Source organism: Saimiri boliviensis, chromosome 15 (genome assembly GCF_048565385.1).
Source record: "Saimiri boliviensis isolate mSaiBol1 chromosome 15, mSaiBol1.pri, whole genome shotgun sequence".
In the NCBI taxonomy this organism is placed as follows: Eukaryota; Metazoa; Chordata; class Mammalia; order Primates; family Cebidae; genus Saimiri; species Saimiri boliviensis.
In genome coordinates, this window is record NC_133463.1 from 11,944,369 (window position 1) to 11,963,605 (window position 19,237).

General features: G+C 36.3%; 1 protein-coding gene across 2 annotated transcripts in view; it reads right to left on the bottom strand.

The window, feature by feature from the left end:
- Window positions 1–19,237, bottom strand: part of TOX (thymocyte selection associated high mobility group box) — a 311,656-nt gene that overhangs the window by 32,995 nt on the left and 259,424 nt on the right. For both annotated transcript variants that reach the window (XM_074386674.1, XM_039464885.2), the window contains 2 exons: window positions 15,200–15,481; window positions 1,527–1,757 (listed from right to left, as the gene is read on the bottom strand). In XM_074386674.1, coding sequence (XP_074242775.1) covers window positions 1,527–1,757; window positions 15,200–15,481 — 513 coding nt within the window. The remainder of the gene's footprint in view (window positions 1–1,526; window positions 1,758–15,199; window positions 15,482–19,237) is intronic.

Here is a 19,237-nt window from a genome sequence, read left to right on the forward strand (position 1 = left end):
TGTGCTTTCTTAGAACAGCACTTCTTCAAACTGGCGATCTTGAAAAGGATGTAAGGAAATGCATAGATATTTCAGATTGCAGAAGACAGCTTTGACTTATAGAAAAGAGCGATTGAAGGGACCTGGAAGAGCAAGTTCTGTGTTTCCTTAGCAACTGGTTTTATCATTATCCCTACCATTGATTTCATAGGGTTTGTTAGGAAAAGCATTGTAAGTTGAGTGACAAGTTTTATTCACAGTAATTCTATGTACCAGGCATATAATTGTAGACAAATCATTCAACACAATGGGATCTGTTTGCCTTGTTCTCCGTTCTATCCCCAGTGCCTAGAGCAGTGCCTGGCACATATGTGTTCAATAAATATTTGTTAAATAAATGAATGAGTTTAATTTATATGGCCCCATTTCATAATCTGCAAAATTTGGGTAAAAATTTCCCTGTATATCTATGAGTATTGAGTAGAACAAATCAAATATATAATGCAAAGTGCTTTTAAAACTATAAGACACTATGTACTTTATAGATGTTAATATATAATATAAACACAATATATAGGACCTTATAGATGCATAAATAAGTGTGGACTTCTCTATATTTTATATAATTCCTGGACGTGATAAGGAAAGATTGATGTCTCTAATTAAGAATAAAACATGAGACTAATTCACTGTTTATGCAATTCAGTATTCTGCAGTGGCTAAAACTGATTTACATGGTTATTTCAATCACTTATAGAATGCTTTTAAATTTTTCTTTGTGATCCTGAGATTTTAGATGGTGACCATGGCCATCTAGTTCCTGGTTTAGAAATGTGGGATCAACATTGTTCCTTTGTTTAGGTGGGTTCCATCCTTTCACTGAACCCTCACTCTCTCTGTGACTCCAATCCTCTTTAAACCTTCTGAGCCACATATGCTGTGTCCATGATGTCTCACGTGGCCTTCCCTGAGCATGGTCCTCAGTCACACCACAGCGATACATGAGAGAAGAAAAAAAAAAAAACAGGCATCTGGTCCCATTTAACGCAGCCTTAAAATATGGTATAAATACATATGGGGGATTGAATAACAGTCCCTGGCGGTCTTTAGGGAATGGCTAGGGGTGGAAACCCTTGAATTTGAGGTTCATTTAGCAAGGAGGGTTTTGATGACAAAAGGGTAAATAGTAAGTGCTGAAGAGAGGTGAGGACAGTTTTCAAAATACTTTTAGGATTTTTTTTCAGTCTTTATGTTCATCTTGGCAACATTAAGGAATAACGCAATCCTGGCTGGGATATGTAAAAGTGCTTCCAAAAGTAACTACACTATACAAACTTTGAAACAAAGGAATCAACATGCTATTTATGGAGGAGTAATAAAGGAGTATAACATCATGTGAACATCTCAGAAAGTCTGGTTCGGATGGGGACACAGTCTCAGTGTCTGTTCTGGGATCTAAAGAATTCACCCAAAGCCCTGGGAAGCCATTTCTTCAGACTGCACGATCTCGGCTTATGTGGATTCCTACTCCACTGGGAATGCCTTACCTGTTTTTGCTCTTCTCCTAAACCATCCCACATTGAAGCCACAATTTTAGAGACTTCGCCAAAGGTAGCATTTGGATTTTGTCCCTTGATGGCGGCCTGAGTATCACGAAAGAATAACGCATAGGCAGACACAGGCTTCTGGGGCTCATTGGGGTCCTTCTTCTTCTTCTTTTTGGGAGTTTTTGGTTTTTTCCCCATGTCGGAGGCAGGCCGCTTCTCTCCACCATTGATCTGAAATGGAAATCAAAATAGAATTATAGGGGAACTGAGACAATTTGGAGCCAGAATATATTGCTATTTTCCTTTGAGGCTTAGACACATACCCTCACCCATACACATCACTCAAACACAGACTTTTCTAAGGGACATGTTGTTTTGTTATGGTTTTTTTTTTTCCCACATGAAACTGCATATTACAAGTAGTCTTCATATTTATCCTACTCACAGCTTTGCTTCCCTAGCTTTTAAAAAAATGTTGTATCTTTTTATATTATTACACTATTAAATATAGAGAAAACCTGCCTAGCTGAGCTGCTGCTCTCTTTTGGTGGGAGGCAGGGAGCGGGCGGGCGGGGGTGCGTGCAAGGAGGCGAGGGGAAGTTTTGAGGCTTTTTTTTTTTTTTACGAAGTTTGTGATCAACTGTTCACTATAATTGAAGTGTTGCTTTGTCAATATTTATTCCTTTGTGTGACATGATCGATTCCCTAGATGTAGCTGATCGTTTTTTATCGTATATTACCTAACTTTACATAAACTATATCATAATAAACTATTTTTGCGTCAACCTTAAAAAATAACCCCTTAACATTCTTAACTTTCTCTCATACACTGTAACTGCGTAGCAGCAGATTTCTCTTGTAGTAACACTATTGGATGAACCATCTAACTCGGTGTCTTCTAAGGAAGTTATCCTTGTCTTTCTAATTATGACTTTAAAACCATGGGGCAGCATGTCCAATAAATAAAGTCAAATGGGTTTTGACTTTGCCCCTAGGTCTATGGAATGCTGCCAGGAAAACCCAGCGATGCTTATGGATTAAAGAATGGTATGATCTACACCTTAGGTCAGTGCTGTTCAATGGAACTTTCTGCAATGATGAAAACGTTCTATGGTTTGCACTATTCTATATGGCAGCCACTAAACCATATGAAGCTAGTGAGCACTTGAAATCTGGCTAGAGTTAATCAGGAGCTAAATTTTTAACTTTGTTCAAATTTAAATAGCTACATATGACTAATGACTACCATAATGGAGTGTGGACCTCCAGAAACTAGATTCTAGAGAGTTTCTAGAACAGTTTTTTACTCAATTTAAAAGTAGATTCTATTTTCTCCCATGTTCCTCAAGTATGAATATTCTGATCATTTTAATTGTTATTCTGATACAACTGGGAAAAAAACACACTGAACATATTTAAGATGGCTGCATTTGATTATTATTTTCGTTACTAACTAGATGTGATGTCAGTTCATCCACCTCAAAAATAAAGCATTTTAGATATGATTTCTTTCCAGCTCTAAAATTATATGAGTTGACATGAATACAGAATAGGTCTGCATCTGAAGGCATCAATTTCCGCATGCCTTGTCTACTAACGTCTCAAGGCAGCTTCTTCACCCTCACCTTCTATTGCGGTGGTTGTAGCTGCCTTCTCTCTACAGATATAATGTAATATATATCTCATTTAGATAAATTGTTAGATGAGGTATTTCTGTAAAATAACTGCCACTATTGGAGAGGAAGCATGAAGTACAGAGAGATTTGTGGATATGACTTCAGAGGACCTCACTTCATGCTCTCTTTTTACTATTTTTAGCTGTTATCTTTTTAAGTTAACTTCCCCAGTCTCTGTTTCCTCTAGCGAAAACCAGGTATGGTGCCATTTTATAATGACTAAGATGGTATAAATTTATATATGTGTAGAACTTTAAAAGGTTATTCAAATATCAATTATGACATGATAGAAACTTTCAAAATAATTCATTGAAGGAGTGGATGGAAAGTACTTTAATATTAATATGTGATACCTTATAATCAGTATGAAAGATATACTGAAACACCAAAAAGAGATAAGAAAAAGATAAGTGATTTCTTTGCCTTTGTCTTTATTGAGAAACCTATTAAAAAGGTTATCACTCTGAAACTGTCTACTGAAGCAGATCAAAGAACCCCATGGGGACAGGATGCTGTGAACCAAGTTGACAAGCTAATGTAGATTAGCATTAGATGATAACTTCCCTGAGATGGATCAGAGAGGTGATCTTGTGAAGTCACTGGTCACCAGGTAAATCTGTCAGAGGACTAGCATATCTGGTGCTTGATATTGGACAAACTGGCATAACAATGCTATATTAAAACACAGAGGCATATATATGACCTAGAATGGTGCTTCTCAAACATGGCTGCACATTAGAGTCACCTGGTCAATTTTTAATACCCTAATGCTCAAGTCTTACTCTGCACAGATTAAAGCAGACACGGAGGGGTGGGAGACTGTCCTCGTCACACCCTCTGAACTCTTCTCTTCCAAATGGCATTTCGATATTTTAAGAGCCAAAACAAGCAAAATTTTTCTGTGCCCCAAGGCTACCCATGGCCATATTTTTCTCCTTTTCTCCAAGAGGTTGGCTGTGCTGGCCTGGTGGAGGCTCTGCAACCTACTTCAGTGTGCTTTCCTATCATTTAGCTCTCAATAAGATCTCCACTGTCCACACTGCTGAATCCAGTGGATGCTTGAGACTCCCCCTTACCTGATTCTCACTGTGAGGGCCCTTTCTCCCACTGGTTCCCTAACATCACCCTCTGAGTTTTACTCCTACCTCACTGGCTCTGATGTTTCCAGAATCATTTTTAGGGTCATCCTTTTCCACCTGGCCATTAATTCATAGCATTCCTGATTTGTTTTGCAGTAAACTCTCTTCTCTTGTGAGTGTACTTGTAATCTCACATGTAAGCAGGGTTTTCATTACTATTTGTGGGTGGATGGTTGTCAAGTTCAGGTTTCCCTTGAATTTCACACACACAGAAACAACTGTTATTTGACATCTCTATTTGCAAGTCTCAAAGGTATTTCAAACTCAAGTCAAGCTTATTTAGTTCTGTGTATCTCCATTCATAGCATGTATCAAACTTGTAATTACACAATAATGTATGTGGTTGTTAGATATACTCCTGTCCAAGCATAAGGACTATGAAGGCAGGGGTTGGGCCTGGTTTTGCTCATTAGCACATATCATGGTCCCTGATACGTAGTCACTGCTTAAGATCTGTTATAGTAGCAATAAAAATAATAATGAAAAGTGATAATATTTTGTAACCATGGCCATTCTTACCTCATAATCATAAAATATTTATTTGAAAGGAGAATAAAGGAGTCAACAAGGTCCACAATGAAGAATATTAAAGATAGAGTGGTCTAGGCTGTAGATTTTCAGTTATAAGATGAATAAGTTCTGGGGATCTAACAAACAGCACAGTGACTGTAATTAATACTGTGTTGTATACTTGAAAATTGCTAACAGAATAGCTCTTAAGCATTCTCATTTAAAAAAAGTGACTAGGTGAGGTGACAAGTTAATTAGCTTATTGTGGTAATCATTTCATAATGTGCACGTATATCAAAACATCATGTTGTATACTTTAAATATATACAATTTTATTTGTCATTTATACCTCAATAAAGCTAAAAAAAGAGAAATCCTGATATTTCATCAAAGATTGATAGAAATCAGGAAGAAAGTACAGAAATAAATGAATACGTATCCATATGGAATACTACCTAGACTCATTTTAAATTTTAATTAAAAAATTAATGATCTGACACTGAAGTCTCCATGATTACAGATTATATCAATCTTTCTGGAAAATAATCAAATGTCAATCATAGAGATAAATTTTCTATCATGCAATTTAAATGCTCTCATTACAAGATTTCCCCACATTATTTAAATAGTTTTTGTGATGGTTAATTTTAGGTGTCAAGTTGATTGGATTAAGAAATTGCAGAGAACTGGTAAAATATTACTTCTGGGTGTGTCTGTGAGGGTGTTGCCCGAGGAGACTGGGGTGAGTCAGCAGACTGGGTGGGGAAGATAAACCCTCAATATGGCCAGGTACCCTTCAATAGGCTGAGGTCCTGGATGGAACAAAAAAGACAGAACAAAGACAATACTTTCTCTCTCTCTCTTTGTTGTACCTGTGCTCTTTGTCCTTCTGCTTTCTACCATGGAATGGCACAGCAAGAGGGCTCTCACCCAGGGCCTCTTGGGCCTCTAGAACTGTAAGAAATATATCTCTGTTCTTTATAAATTACCCACTCCTAGGTATTCTGTTACAGCGGCACAAAATGGACTAAGACAATTTCCCCCCTCTGTTGTCCAAAATTGTGTTTGAACCACTGATCATCATGCTTACTTTCTGTTTAAGTTGGTATTTGGACAGTATGGTACAGGCTCTATATCTACTGGATGTGTGATTTCCTGATGTAACAGAAAGGAGGACGGTCATCCTCTTGCATTTGACAATAGGGCCTTACTTTTAGGGAGGTACTAAAGAAGCAGGAGAACTTGCTACTGCCAATGAGAGGCTCAATCATATGAAAACCACCAGTTATCATTTTGAGGCAATGGAAAGCAACCCTATAGAAAAGCCTAACTACTTTAATACAGCTGATCCATTTTGTTAGTTGCCTGGAGGCTTTACCTATTTTCCTGGTCTTTCCTAGAGGGCTGGTAGAATGCAGTGTTGCTCAACATTTTGTTTAATAGAAGCAAGTACTTCATGACTTCCGCCTCCACATTTTCAAGGCTCAGGAGACATTATTTATGCATTATGGAGTGTAACTCTGGGGCTTCCATTGTATATCTGATTGAGTACCTGAGAGGCACTAGACTGTAAAGCTATGGTTTTGCCCCAATTAAAGTAGACTTACCAGCCAGTCTTATAAGATTACATCATCTTTGTCTTTGTTGTGCCTAAAAGCAAGAGCATATTGATCTGCTTTCAGTCAACATCATACTATGCCTTCCCTTTAAATACTCTTATTAACCTTGGTTTGAATTTTCTGCCATGCAAGAAAACTGGCATCTGAGAAGACCAATCTAAAGGATGCATGTAAAATATTCATTACTCAAGATTCACTGCCTTTCCTTCAATAACTAAACTAGATCACCAAAGCCAGATTCTTGGATCATAATATTCTGACCATTTATAGAACTGCCTTCATAGAACTGAACTATGATCTAAGACAAAGCCCTGACTTCCACTGAAGATTTCTATAAGGGGGAAAACTGTGTATAAAATATCTCTATTTCTTATGAGACGAAATATACTCTGGATGGAACTATTTATTATATTGCTCAATGTTCTTGTATAAAGATACGACTGTTAGGTATTCACAATATCTTTGCCCTTTTGGATGCAATGCAATGGAACCGAGACTCCTTGCTGTGGTTTGATCTCTCATTTACTCAAGTACTTGGCCTGTGCCCTATGAGGTATAAGGCTGTTTGTCTTATGAATACTGGGCATTGCCCCCTGATCTGTGGGGATCTCATTTTTTTGCTTTTCGCTTTTCTTGTGTGGAAAGGATGCAGAAATGCGCTGCCATTTTAGATTCTCTACAATGAACTGGGAATTTGTAAGGCCTACTTTTGGAAGTAGCTTCGTCACATATGTGAAAAACACATGATCACTGCTTGTGTCCAAAGCCTCCTTGAAGACAGAAATGCTGCTGTAATTTGGATCCATTTTCATGCCAGAAATGGATGTAATTTGAAAGATATCTGGCTCTTATGACCACATACTATTTGGAATAAACACAATGATGATTAAATATGACTGTGGTAGAAAATTTAGCTAAATGGATTTATAATCTGTCCCTGGACCTTATTTTTGGGTATTGTTTGGATCCTGACTTCTTGCATAGATGGATGGAAGCATATAATTTTAAATCTTAACTTTCTGAGAGGATTTTACTTTTAAAGTCTAGAGTAGCACTGTCTCATAAAATTTTCTAGAATGACAGATAAGCTCTTTGCCCTGTCCAAAAGAAGAGCCATTAACCACATATGGCTATAGCCCACTTATAATGTAGCTAGTACCACTGAGGAACTGAATTTCCAAATTTAATTTTAATTTGTTAAATTTAAATGGAAGTAGTCACACTTGGCTAGCAGTTACCGGATGAGACAGCACAGTATTTTGCACTGGACACTGCTCTAGAGTACATATGGTATTTGTAAAGTTACCAGGGTTCTAAGGCTAGGGAGTTAAATTTTATTCCATCGTAATTTTTAGAATATCAAAGCAACCATATAATGCAAAAATATGAATTCCTTCCAATAACAAGCACATTGAAAGTAAGGAGCAGGTCCCATTAATCTTCACGTCTTTCACAGCATCGGTACAGTATTTTACATGCAATGGATCATTATACATGTCTGCTCTGGCATTCTATAGCACTGGGCAAAGGCTTAGAATTATGAGGCAAAGAAAATCTGAAACACACAAAAACTTGTATGAAAGTCATACCAACTAAAACATGGTTGAGCTGAGGCCCTACATGTCTCCCTGATTACCCACACACCAATTTCACCATCAATTAAAACATGAATGAATGCACAAGTGCACAAATACCTAAATAAATATTATTCATAAATATTACACATAAGCTTTACATGTGCTTCACGTAACTTACTCGTAAGACCTAGATTTAGTTCTCAAATCCCTACAGGTGCCCTAAGGCTTCTGATAATTCACCTCCTGTCATGCCTTATTGGTTAATTGAGAGATGTATTTAACTTATTTATCACAAGAAAACAATAATCTTTACTTTAAAAAAGTATGTGCTAACCGTGTTGCTCAGATAATAGCACTTCTTAAGAAGCCAGAGCACAGGAGTTAAGACTATCAAGGAAAGAGAATCACTGATATTGAAATGTCCCTGGAGAAGTTAGAAACGTCTATAAGCATATTTAAAATAAACTGCCGCGGTCCCAAAGCCTTTAATGGAGCTGGGAGAGCTGTTTAATGCACACTATCTTGCAGTAATCGCTGTAGTTTAAAATAGATTTTAATCAAGCACCATCTGCATAATAGGCTGAACAAACAACATAGAACTCCACTTATAACTCTTATCATATAAAGTAAATATTATAAACTCCTCTCCATAGAAACAAGGCATATAACAGCACTTTTTGTGATGTTTCAGTGAGTGAAAATTTTGCTACTTAAATTCATTCTCCTTTTTCTAAACTATGCCATCTAAAATCCCCTTATGAGACTAAATTCAAATAAGCATGGAAAGTAAGTCATCTAGTTACTGTGAAATCAGCAAGGCTGTAATACTTCTTTCATTTTGCGATTGAATTTATTATTATCATTAATAATGATACATTCTATGACTCAAAACATCAATTATAGAGAAATGCATATGAAGTGCTATACTTTTGAAATGATTCACACATGTGGGGCATTCTATCAGTGTCATAGTTTGTAAAGCAATTTTATTTTTAAGGATCCCTGATACTGGCAAACATAGCTGAGTGTTATTTTTGAATGAGTGTAGCCAAGACACTCAGTGGCCTTATGTGAAACAGGAAGCTTGGGCTAATGTCCAGAAAAATCACTTTAAAGTGAGAAAAAAGGCAGGTTGTTATTTTATACACCTACTCATTAAGTGTATCAATTTTATGGGATCCACTTGATCTTTTCTAAATTTGCTGATGTAGGGAAATACATTCACTTTGTACTCTTGGAATGAAGGCTTCTACAGCCTTACAAAGAATGGAAGCTGTTGAGGTGGGGTCCTGCTGAATAAAATGCCAGGCGGTTATGCTAAGCTTCATTTTGTTTTTATTCCATGAATTAATTAAGTATGCTCAGTCATCTAGGGGATGTCTATATCCTGGGATAATTAATTATTTGAATAAATCTTAGGAAAGATGATTTGGAAGCAGGTACCAAATTGGCTGTTTGGCCAAATTTTATCATTTTCTCCTCAATTGGTTTATTAGACTCAACCTTAACAAATAGGATACATTTCTAAAAAAATGAATAAGGGGCATATATTATTTTAATTGCTGTGCTCTAATAAATTCTTTAAAAGTATCATACATATTATATAAAGTGAACGGTTACAATGTAAGTACAGTTCAATGATGAAAATACCAGAATTCCAAGTCCCAGTTTTAAGTATTCTGTCCTACTGCTACCTAGATAAAGTGACGTGACATTTGGTTCTAACACTGTTTGATTTCACTTAATATTTGTAGAAACCTGTCTGTTTCTCATTTCTGCTTTATTCCAGGAGTCCACTTGTCTTCAGAACAGTGGGAAATAAAAACTCCTACTCGAAGGCTTATTTAATTGCTGTTCTAGTGATTCATCCTATTTGCTTTGAGAATAAAACCTTTGGCTTCTGTCTAGTATGGGAGAGTACATGCATTAATGAACTAGCAAATTAGTAACAAACTTAAAGGCAAAAACTAGTCAACTCAGAGAAGTATGCAGAGTATTAAAGGCAGCTTTCATATTGAAGATATTGTTGAACCTGGTGTGAATTTGAGTTAAAGAGTGCAATAGACAGAAGACAAACTCCATGCCTTACCGAAAGCAAAATGTTTAATAGGAGTGATCCTGTTAAAATCAAGATGTAAAAGAATTAGACTGTCAGTGCAAGGATGAAATAACATTCCTTTGTATGTGACCTCCCAGAACATGCAAGAATAGCTGCTCTGGAACCTTGATACAAATGAAGAGTAGAACAAAATTTCATGCTCATTCACAAAAAAAAGCCAGCATTTGCAAGATGTGTAGCCTGAACATACACCATGTGGGTGGTCTGAAAAATAAAGGCTAAGTGTGGTTCTTGATTGTAATGGTCCAAAATATGTGGTAAAAACAAATATAAATCATCCCTGGAGAAATCTACTTTTTTTTTTTTTTTTTGAGATGGAGTCTTGCTCTGTCACTCGGACTGGATGCGGTGGCACCATCTTGGCTCATTACAAGCTCTGCCTCCCAGGTTCAAGTAATTCTCCTGCCTCAGCCTCCCAAGTAGCTGGGACTACAGGTGCATGCCGCCATAACTGGCTAATTTTTTGTATTTAGGAGAGACGAGGTTTCACCGTGTTGCCCAGACTGGTCACAATCTCCTGAGCTCAGGCAATCTGCCTGCCTAGACCTCCCAAAAGTCCTGGCATTATAGGCGTGAACCACTGCGCCCGGCCAGAGAAACCGACTTTTAAACAAGCTCTACAATAATTCTTACAAAGTTCTAATAAATACTAGTTATCATTTCAAAAGTACAAAAAGCAAAATGAAGCAAGCTATTAAAGCCAACACATTCAGACTCCAAAATACTTCATCTATTGAAATTACTGTAAGAGGGTATAAAACAAATATGTTTAACACGCTTAAAGGAATAAGAGATTAAATGGGTACCCATTACATGGGTAAAGAACAAGCAACTAAAAAAAGAAGTCCAAACTGATTTGAAAAGGAACCAAATAAAACTATAAATATAAAATATTTGAGATAAAAATTTCAACAGATCATTTCAGATTAGGTATAGCTGAAAGGAGAATTATGAATTGGAACATAAGTTAATCAGAATGTAATACAGAGGGGCAAGGAAGTAGAAAATATGAAAAAGAGTCATAGACGGTAGGAGAAGAAAGTCTAACATTCATCTCAGAATAACAGCATGAGAAGGAAGCAAGAATGAAGTAGAGGCAGTATGTGAAAAAAATAAGTAATGAAAATTTCCTCAAAATGCTGAGAGGCAGAAATGATTACAATTAGAATGATTGCAAAGAAACTCACACATATCACCATGAAGCTGCAGGACAGCAAAGACAAGAGATCTCAAAAGCAGTCAGAGAGTAAAGGCAGGTTACTTTCAAAGGAAAGACAGTTGGGCAATAAATTCTCAAAGGCAATAGTGTAAACATGGATTCGGTGGAATAATATACTATCTTCAAAATGCTGAAAGAAAATAACTGTCAATCTGCAATTCTATACCCAGCAAACATGTTTTTTAAGGTAAGCATGTTCCCTGAAGACCCTCATGAAAGAACATTTTTAAAGCATAATGCAGAAGATGTCAGGTGAAAGAAATATATATGTGAATAAATCCAAAGGAAAATAACTTCATAAAATAATTAAAATAGTGTTTCATGAAGTTTATTTAGTTACAGAATTCAATTAGACAATAATTAGAATGAACCACAATAACAGCTCCCAATATAAATTGAACAGAAGGTGTATGGAGTCAAAGTAATCTAAGAAAAAAGGTAAAGATGTTCGCAAATTTTAGACTTTTATATATTTGTATTCCAGGAAAAGCTACTGGAAGAAGAGAAAGAATATAAAATCTCTAATCTCAAAATAGGAGATAATGGAATGAGAAAAATAAGAGTAATCTCAAAGATGAAAAAAAGAAACAAAATATTTGTGGCATAAACAGAAATCAACATACTTAGAAAAATAAACCTACTTTCATATTAATGTAAATGTAGTAAAGGTTTCATTTTAAAGTAAAAGCTCATTTAACTACATGACATTTATAAGAGACAGTCGGATAAAACATAAGGATATTTTCAACAGAAAGCAGAAAGTAAAAGGATAGAAAAATATATAATGTGATTCTTAACCCATCATTTTCTTCAAGAGAAAACTGTGCCAAAAATATACTTGTAATGCCAGATACTTTAAGTGTCTTAAAGTATCTCTTATATTACAAATACAGGATTACAGGCTTAGAACCACAAGCTGCCTGTTTCTATTTCTTTGATGCTTTACTGTGTCTCATTTATGACTTAAGGTTGTCAACACAGTTTCCTAGCAATCAAAATTATGGGTAGTGTTTATAAGGTGATAATTTATTTTACTAATGTATTTACAATGTTCCTCTCTGTCAAAACAGACTTATTTCATTTAATTGTTCAATTAGATAAGCTGGAATCAATATGTAATTGCTTAAAGACAGCACAAAGTGTTAAGAGAAAAGCTTTAGAAGCTGCTTTTATTCTGGTGTGGGAACTGAATATTCTTTGTTAGTTCACTTGTTAGAAATGATTTAAAAGATCTTTTTGACTTAATGCCATTTCACTTTTAACTGAAGCTGTTGCACTACAACATTCCACATAAATCCTACTCACATATTAAGGAAAATTTTATTTTAATTCTTAACTGTAATAAAGAATGCTTTCACATTTTGATCAGAGGATTTTTTCTAGCTTAAATAAATATAGTATCACTTAAATGAGTAGGAGGATTCGAATTGGAGACAAGGTGAAGAACAGTGAATAGAGTCGGAATGAAGGGTGACTTCTCTTGAGATGGAAAATGCACTTAAACTTAACATGACTTTGTGGGAATGTTTGTGTAGACAAAAAAGTCATTTTACTGTGTGCAGTCTTAGAAATCAGTCCCTAAACTTTCACACATCAATAATTCAAGAATCTATCACTATAGAATATGAACTTTACTATGCAATGCTTACACAGTCCACTAATGAAGAATTATAAATTATTCTGAGATGTGGGTATTGAGTGATTGGATATGATGCCCACTGGCAAAGTTTTGTATCAGTATAGAAACATGTAAATTCATGCTTCAGCAAAATTATAAAATATGGACCTACCAGGTTAATAGCAAATGGTAGAACCCATGAATGTTAACTCTATTAATTTCAGAATTCTACCTACTCTTCTACTCATATAAGTGGAACACTGTGAAAAATGTTACTGTAATTAGGAATAATCCTGTATACAATTTACTGTCAAAGGAGGCTACTAATTTTGCATTTAATTTCCTGAAATGTCAGGAATGAATACTGATAAAGACACAATTTAGATACACAAGTTGATCTTTACTATGAGCAGAACATTAATTTTTTTCCCCTTACAATATAGTACATATCATATGTATTTAGCAAATTGACTTGAATTATCCATGCATAACCAACATCTAAATCACTGACCACAAACAAATTATTGGTGTTCACCTTTGGGTCCAGGTAGTCATTGGCCGTTAGGTATAATCTAACAGCAAATGAGTACCTGGGGCCACTGGAATAATCTATATTTTCTCAAGAAAATTATTGCCCTGGAAATGGTGCACTAAAGGCAAGGCTTTCAGCCTCCCAGTCAATTGTTTATGAATATCAATTAGTTTCCTCCTGACTTTTTATCTAACTCATGAGAGACTGACTCGCTGACAACAGGGAGAGACGGTGAGGAATGGAGGGATTGTCCTGGGCAGTGTTATGTCGTGTAGTTGTTCTAAAATGTACTTGGGATTTGTTTCAGTCAGGTATGGTAAGACAGAAGACATAGAAATGATGGTTATGAGTTAAAAGTTTCCACTCATAGATCCCTGGAAAGAGGAGGCACACAGGGCCACAAAGGGAAGTACCCAAGTTGTTCGGAGTCAGAAAGAGGGAGAAGCTGGAGCATGTGTGGAGCCTTTACTCGGGATTTTGTGGGCAGGAATGGGCAAGGTAGGTAGGCATGCTGAGGAAGTCTAGGACTGGATAGTTTGAAGAACTTTGCTGGGCTCTGGGCTATCAGGTGTGATTCCTAGTTGTCTGACACTTGGCCCAGGGGTAACGTAGGGCAGAGAGAATACTGAGAGTTTTTAAGGAGATGTTTGGGGTGCAGCTGTGAATTGTTGGCTTGTATATAGAACAGGGGCTAGCAGGAGTGTCATTTGCAATCTCTAAAAATTAGCTAGCTCTGAAAGGAGCTGTCTTTCCAGGATTAAGGCTCCAAATGCTGGAACATCAAGAATATAAAAAATAGGAAAATATAATTAATGCAGCAGTCTTATCTTTGTCATCAGGCTAAATAAATCAATGAATCACTATTTATCTGGACTTAAAAAAATTAGTGGAGTTATAGAAAGTTATCAGGATTGCACAGCGCTGCTTTTTGTAGCATGTTTATAGTTTAATTTTCCAAAAACAAAATTCTCACAATGGTGACAAGAAAACAAGGTGGCTGACAATAAAACTCACGTTCCTATTCAGTTAACTTAAAAGAATGGCTCTGCTGGTGACAGTCACACAAAGAACAACCACATTGGCAAGGAGTTAAGAAAAGATACACAATGAATCACCCAGGAAAGGGGTTGTCTAATATCCTTGGCACTGACTTTTCTCATCCTCTACATGAAATGGTTGGGTCAGGGGACCACAAAGGTTTCATCTAACATCATCATCATACATCTCATCTCCTCTCTCCTCTCTCTCTCTCTTTCTTTCTCTCTCTCAGTCTCTTGCTCTCTCTCTCTCTCAAACACACACACACACACACACACACACACACACACACACACACACACACATACACACACATGACCTTCATTGTATCCCAGGATACCACCTTCTTAAAATGGTACATTGACTATACAGGCCTGACCTTTTGTGGGAGCAAACAACTTTTATGCTTAACACATCTATATTTGAAGGATTTCTCAGGGACTAAAAAGTCTAATTGGACAAGCAGGTGGTTTAATCCAGTTTGTTTATAACCTCATGCTTCATTAACAAAGCATGTGTCTCCCACCAATGTTTCTCATTTGGATAATATAAACTTGTACCCAGCACAGGTTAAAGAAGGTGCCTAAGAATATGCTTCCATAGGTCCTAAATTAACTTATTAATACCTTAGATGTATCATCGCCTTCATCCTCATGCACTGAACTGGATGGTGAAGGAGTTGCAGACTTGCTTCCAGGTGGAGATGGTGAGTTGTGGGGAACATTGTTTCCTCCCATATTCAAACCAAGTTGAGCACTTAGCTGTGACTGGTTAATGGTAGTCAGCTGGCTGTGTGGCATCATTCCTGGCTGCTGCCTGATGTCTGCAGGCTGGGCCCTTGGTCTCATGGCTGCCATCTGAGGATGGGAACTATACTGAGTTCCCTCTGGGTTTCGTATGTCTTGCATCTACAGTAAATAAATAAACAGAAAAGGAGTAATTTTCACAAATATGTTTCTGGCAAAAGAGTAAAAATTCTTTTGATTTTCAGATGTTCTGCTGAGTTACATACACATTTATTTTATCTGTGGTAAAATAATCCTAAAATTATATATCACCCTAACGGATACCATAAGACTACCAAAAGAATAGAATTTGAGAATCCAGACAGCATAATACCTCACTACTCAAGGTGGGATTAATTATATTTACAGTCTTTCTACACTAGTGAAATACATAAATATATTATCTATATATGCATTTATATCATGATCATAATATATATAATGTAAATTTCAAGATGTTGATGCTCAGTGTCTGTCAAAATTATTCAGTCATTAGTAATTACAACATTCACAGCAATTCGTTAAATCCTGTTTATTTTATTTTGATCATTTAAGAAGGCTTTAGGAGTTAATAAGTATACTCTTATACTCAGTGTAAACCTTTATAGGGTATTACTAACCAAAATGATCTCCTAACTACCAGATTCAAAACACTGATTGGCTGGTATTAACCAACTGATTAACTGACTATTGAAATGACTTGACTGCACAGTCAGACTTGAAAGTAAAGCTCTAAAATTGCAAGGTCACCATATTAATCCATTATGCTATCTGAGTCACTGGTTTTTAGCCTTAATGAGACTCACTCTTGTAATTCAAGCAATGAATTTTGTCTCTGCAAGGATTAGCATTAAAAGCATTGGAGGATGAAGCGCTTAAGGTATCTAGAGGTCAAATGTGTTGTATAAGAGGAGTATGGCGAATTTCACTTAACATTTCTCTGGCATTTTCAAACTTAAAATAATGGGAAATATTTCATGGTGCTTATAGGAGCAGCTCAGGTTTTTCATCCTGAGTGGGGTTGGGGAATTCAGGCAGGTAGAGGGCACACAAAACGAGAGAAAAACAACAAACTGGGAAAAAAAGATACACAGTTAAAGTTACATGTTGGAAGTGAAAAATAATAATAATGTTAGCATATTCTGTTTCATTAGAAAAGAAAATCCCAGATAATATCAGATGTTTAGCAATGACCAGTCTGCAAATGTTACTGTGACATGAAAATATTGTGAAGGCAAATTAAGTAATCTAGTCATACAGCCTTGTTTTTGTTTTTATGGTAATAAAATCATTTTCTACCATTTGCTCTCTAGTCATTTTACCAGTCTAGTTAGATTCACCTAAGACTAAAATTGAGGCTGTCCAGCTGTCCAGAGTCCCCATGCATGCTCTGTGTTCTTCTCTGGAACAGGTTTACTGCATTCACCATGAGGTCTCATATTAGTCAATTTCACTTCTTTAGCTCTTTTCCAACTTTGGTTACTGTCGACTCTTCAGGCACAGTTCAAGGTGTCCTAGATCTCTGGCTGGCCTCATAATTTGTACCTGCCTTTTCTAAGGCCAAACCAACATTTTTTCCATCATCCAAACTCTATTCCTCCAATCCTTCCAAAGTAGCTCAGGATTCTCCTTTTTGTGAAGTCCCTTGTAAAGCAGCTTTTACTATTCAGTGGTACATGCAAGAGCTGCAGAGGCTCTTAGTGACACTGTCAGTCTATGGAAGAGGAAAACTGGGAGGGGGTGATGGTACAAGCTTGTTGAATGTTTGTGGAATAAGTATATAAATAATTATAAATGAAGGAGTAAAGCCAAAAGAGGTTAAATGACTTGACCAAAACCAAAGAGTTGGAGTTAAAATCTCTCTCTCCTAATTCCGGTCTTTGATACTTACCACTGGATTAAGCAGCTGATTTAACATTTTACATATTCCATAAAGAGGGTTACCATTAATTAAAGATAAGTAAAAATGCATTTTCAAACGTTGTCTACCCAAATCAACAATGCTTTTATCTAGCCCATTCATGTTGCCTTCAGTCACATTTACTAAAATGGTTGTTGCCTCTTCCTAGGTGCACATGTCACATCTATAATCTGATCTTCTTTATGAAATAATACTAGCTTTCACAGATATCCTTAAAGTTGTGCCAAGGACAGAGCGTATTATGAAAATTAGGACTGACTTTTGAAAATACAAAGAGACAGTGTATACTAAATTTCTTTTCAGGCCTACTCTCAAATGTCCTCAAGTCCTATATTCTTTTAGATCCTTAGCATGCAAAACGGCTCCCATTATGGGCAGAGTAACGGATGCCCATAAGTGGACACTATCTTACAAGGGGCAGCCTTCTTTCCCAATCTTGCAGCAAATAAAGCACTGATATGCATGTTCCAACTTACATGTTTCATAGCCTTGTAAATGAAAAGCATTTACTAGCAAAGTCATACTTTAACTAAAAGATCGTTCCAAAAGCATGTAGCTAATTGATACCTTTATTTCTTCCTCACATAAATCCCAAGTTACGAAACACATACAGTCTATAACATATCTGTTTTGAGCTCATTTCTTCTCATTCTTTCAGAAATCTTGTGGCTTTAACATATCAGAGAGGATGGTTTCTAAATTAATTTTCGTATAGAGTTCCAGATTTATGACTACAACTAAAAGTGTTCCAAAAGCTTGAAGCAATCTTCAGTTTATAGCACCTTCTCTCCTCCACTGTCTTGCAATCTTCTAAGTAGAACTCTTTTTTCATCCCAACTCAAGTGATTCCTTAACATGTTATTCTGAGTCATATTTCTTCCACCCAGATAAAATTTGCCATGGTTTTATTAATGGGAAATGTTCTAAACTAAAATGTACAGTTGCGACCCCAATTCCAAGCCTAATTCTGAAACTGTGTGAGAGACATTACTACTTGGACATCATTCTTGCTAGAAATCGGAACAAAATTTTCTTTCTCAAAGCTATGTTTTTTTCTGTCTGGCCAATATCTGTTGATGACACTTTCATCCTCCTTGTCACCGCTACTCAACATGTTGCAGTCATTTTTGACTCTTTCCTTTTCTAACGAACTCTTGTGAGTTCTATTGGGTCTACTCTAAAATATCAATTATTTCCATCTGCCCTTCCACCCATTTCCACACCCATTCCTCTATCCAGGCCTTCATGACCTTTTCACTTGCAATAGCTGCTTAACTAGAGTCAATCTCTTTACATCTCTCCCAAAGAATGGTGCAAAATTAATCTTCATGAGCCACAGATTCAAAAATTCTCCAATGACATCTGTCTGCAAATTAAATCCAAACTCTTTCAGCATGACATGAAACCTTCCAGATGAAACTTATACCCTATAACCATCCTTCATGTACTCTATTGTTCAGTCAAACCCAATTAATTGCTCTTTTTTTTTTTGCCTAAATCTCTCTCCCTTAATCATGTGTGTCTTTGTTTACACTGCTCTGTCATTATTCCATTACCATTTTCTAAGAATTTGCTGTCCAAAGTTTTTAAAAAGAGGGAAAAAAAAACCCATACTTTGCTCAGTGATTTGTAGTTCGCCTGGTACTTTTACTTATTGAGCCTTATAACTTTCCTTTGAGGGAGCTATGTAGGAATAGCTGCTTTGCACAAGCCCACTGAGAGGTTAAATGATCTAAGATCTTTCTATCAACAAAGACTGAAATAAAAATGAAATATGCTTTTTTTTCTTTTTACATACTTGTGCTTTTCCCACAATTCCATGTTGCCTTTACCATCTTCATATATCCAAACCCTAAATATACTTTAAAGTCAAGTTCAAAAGTCAACTTATCTACAAAGCCCCAAGAACCTTCCTATTCTGAACTCCCAAAGCATTTTGTTTATACTTTTTTTGTGAG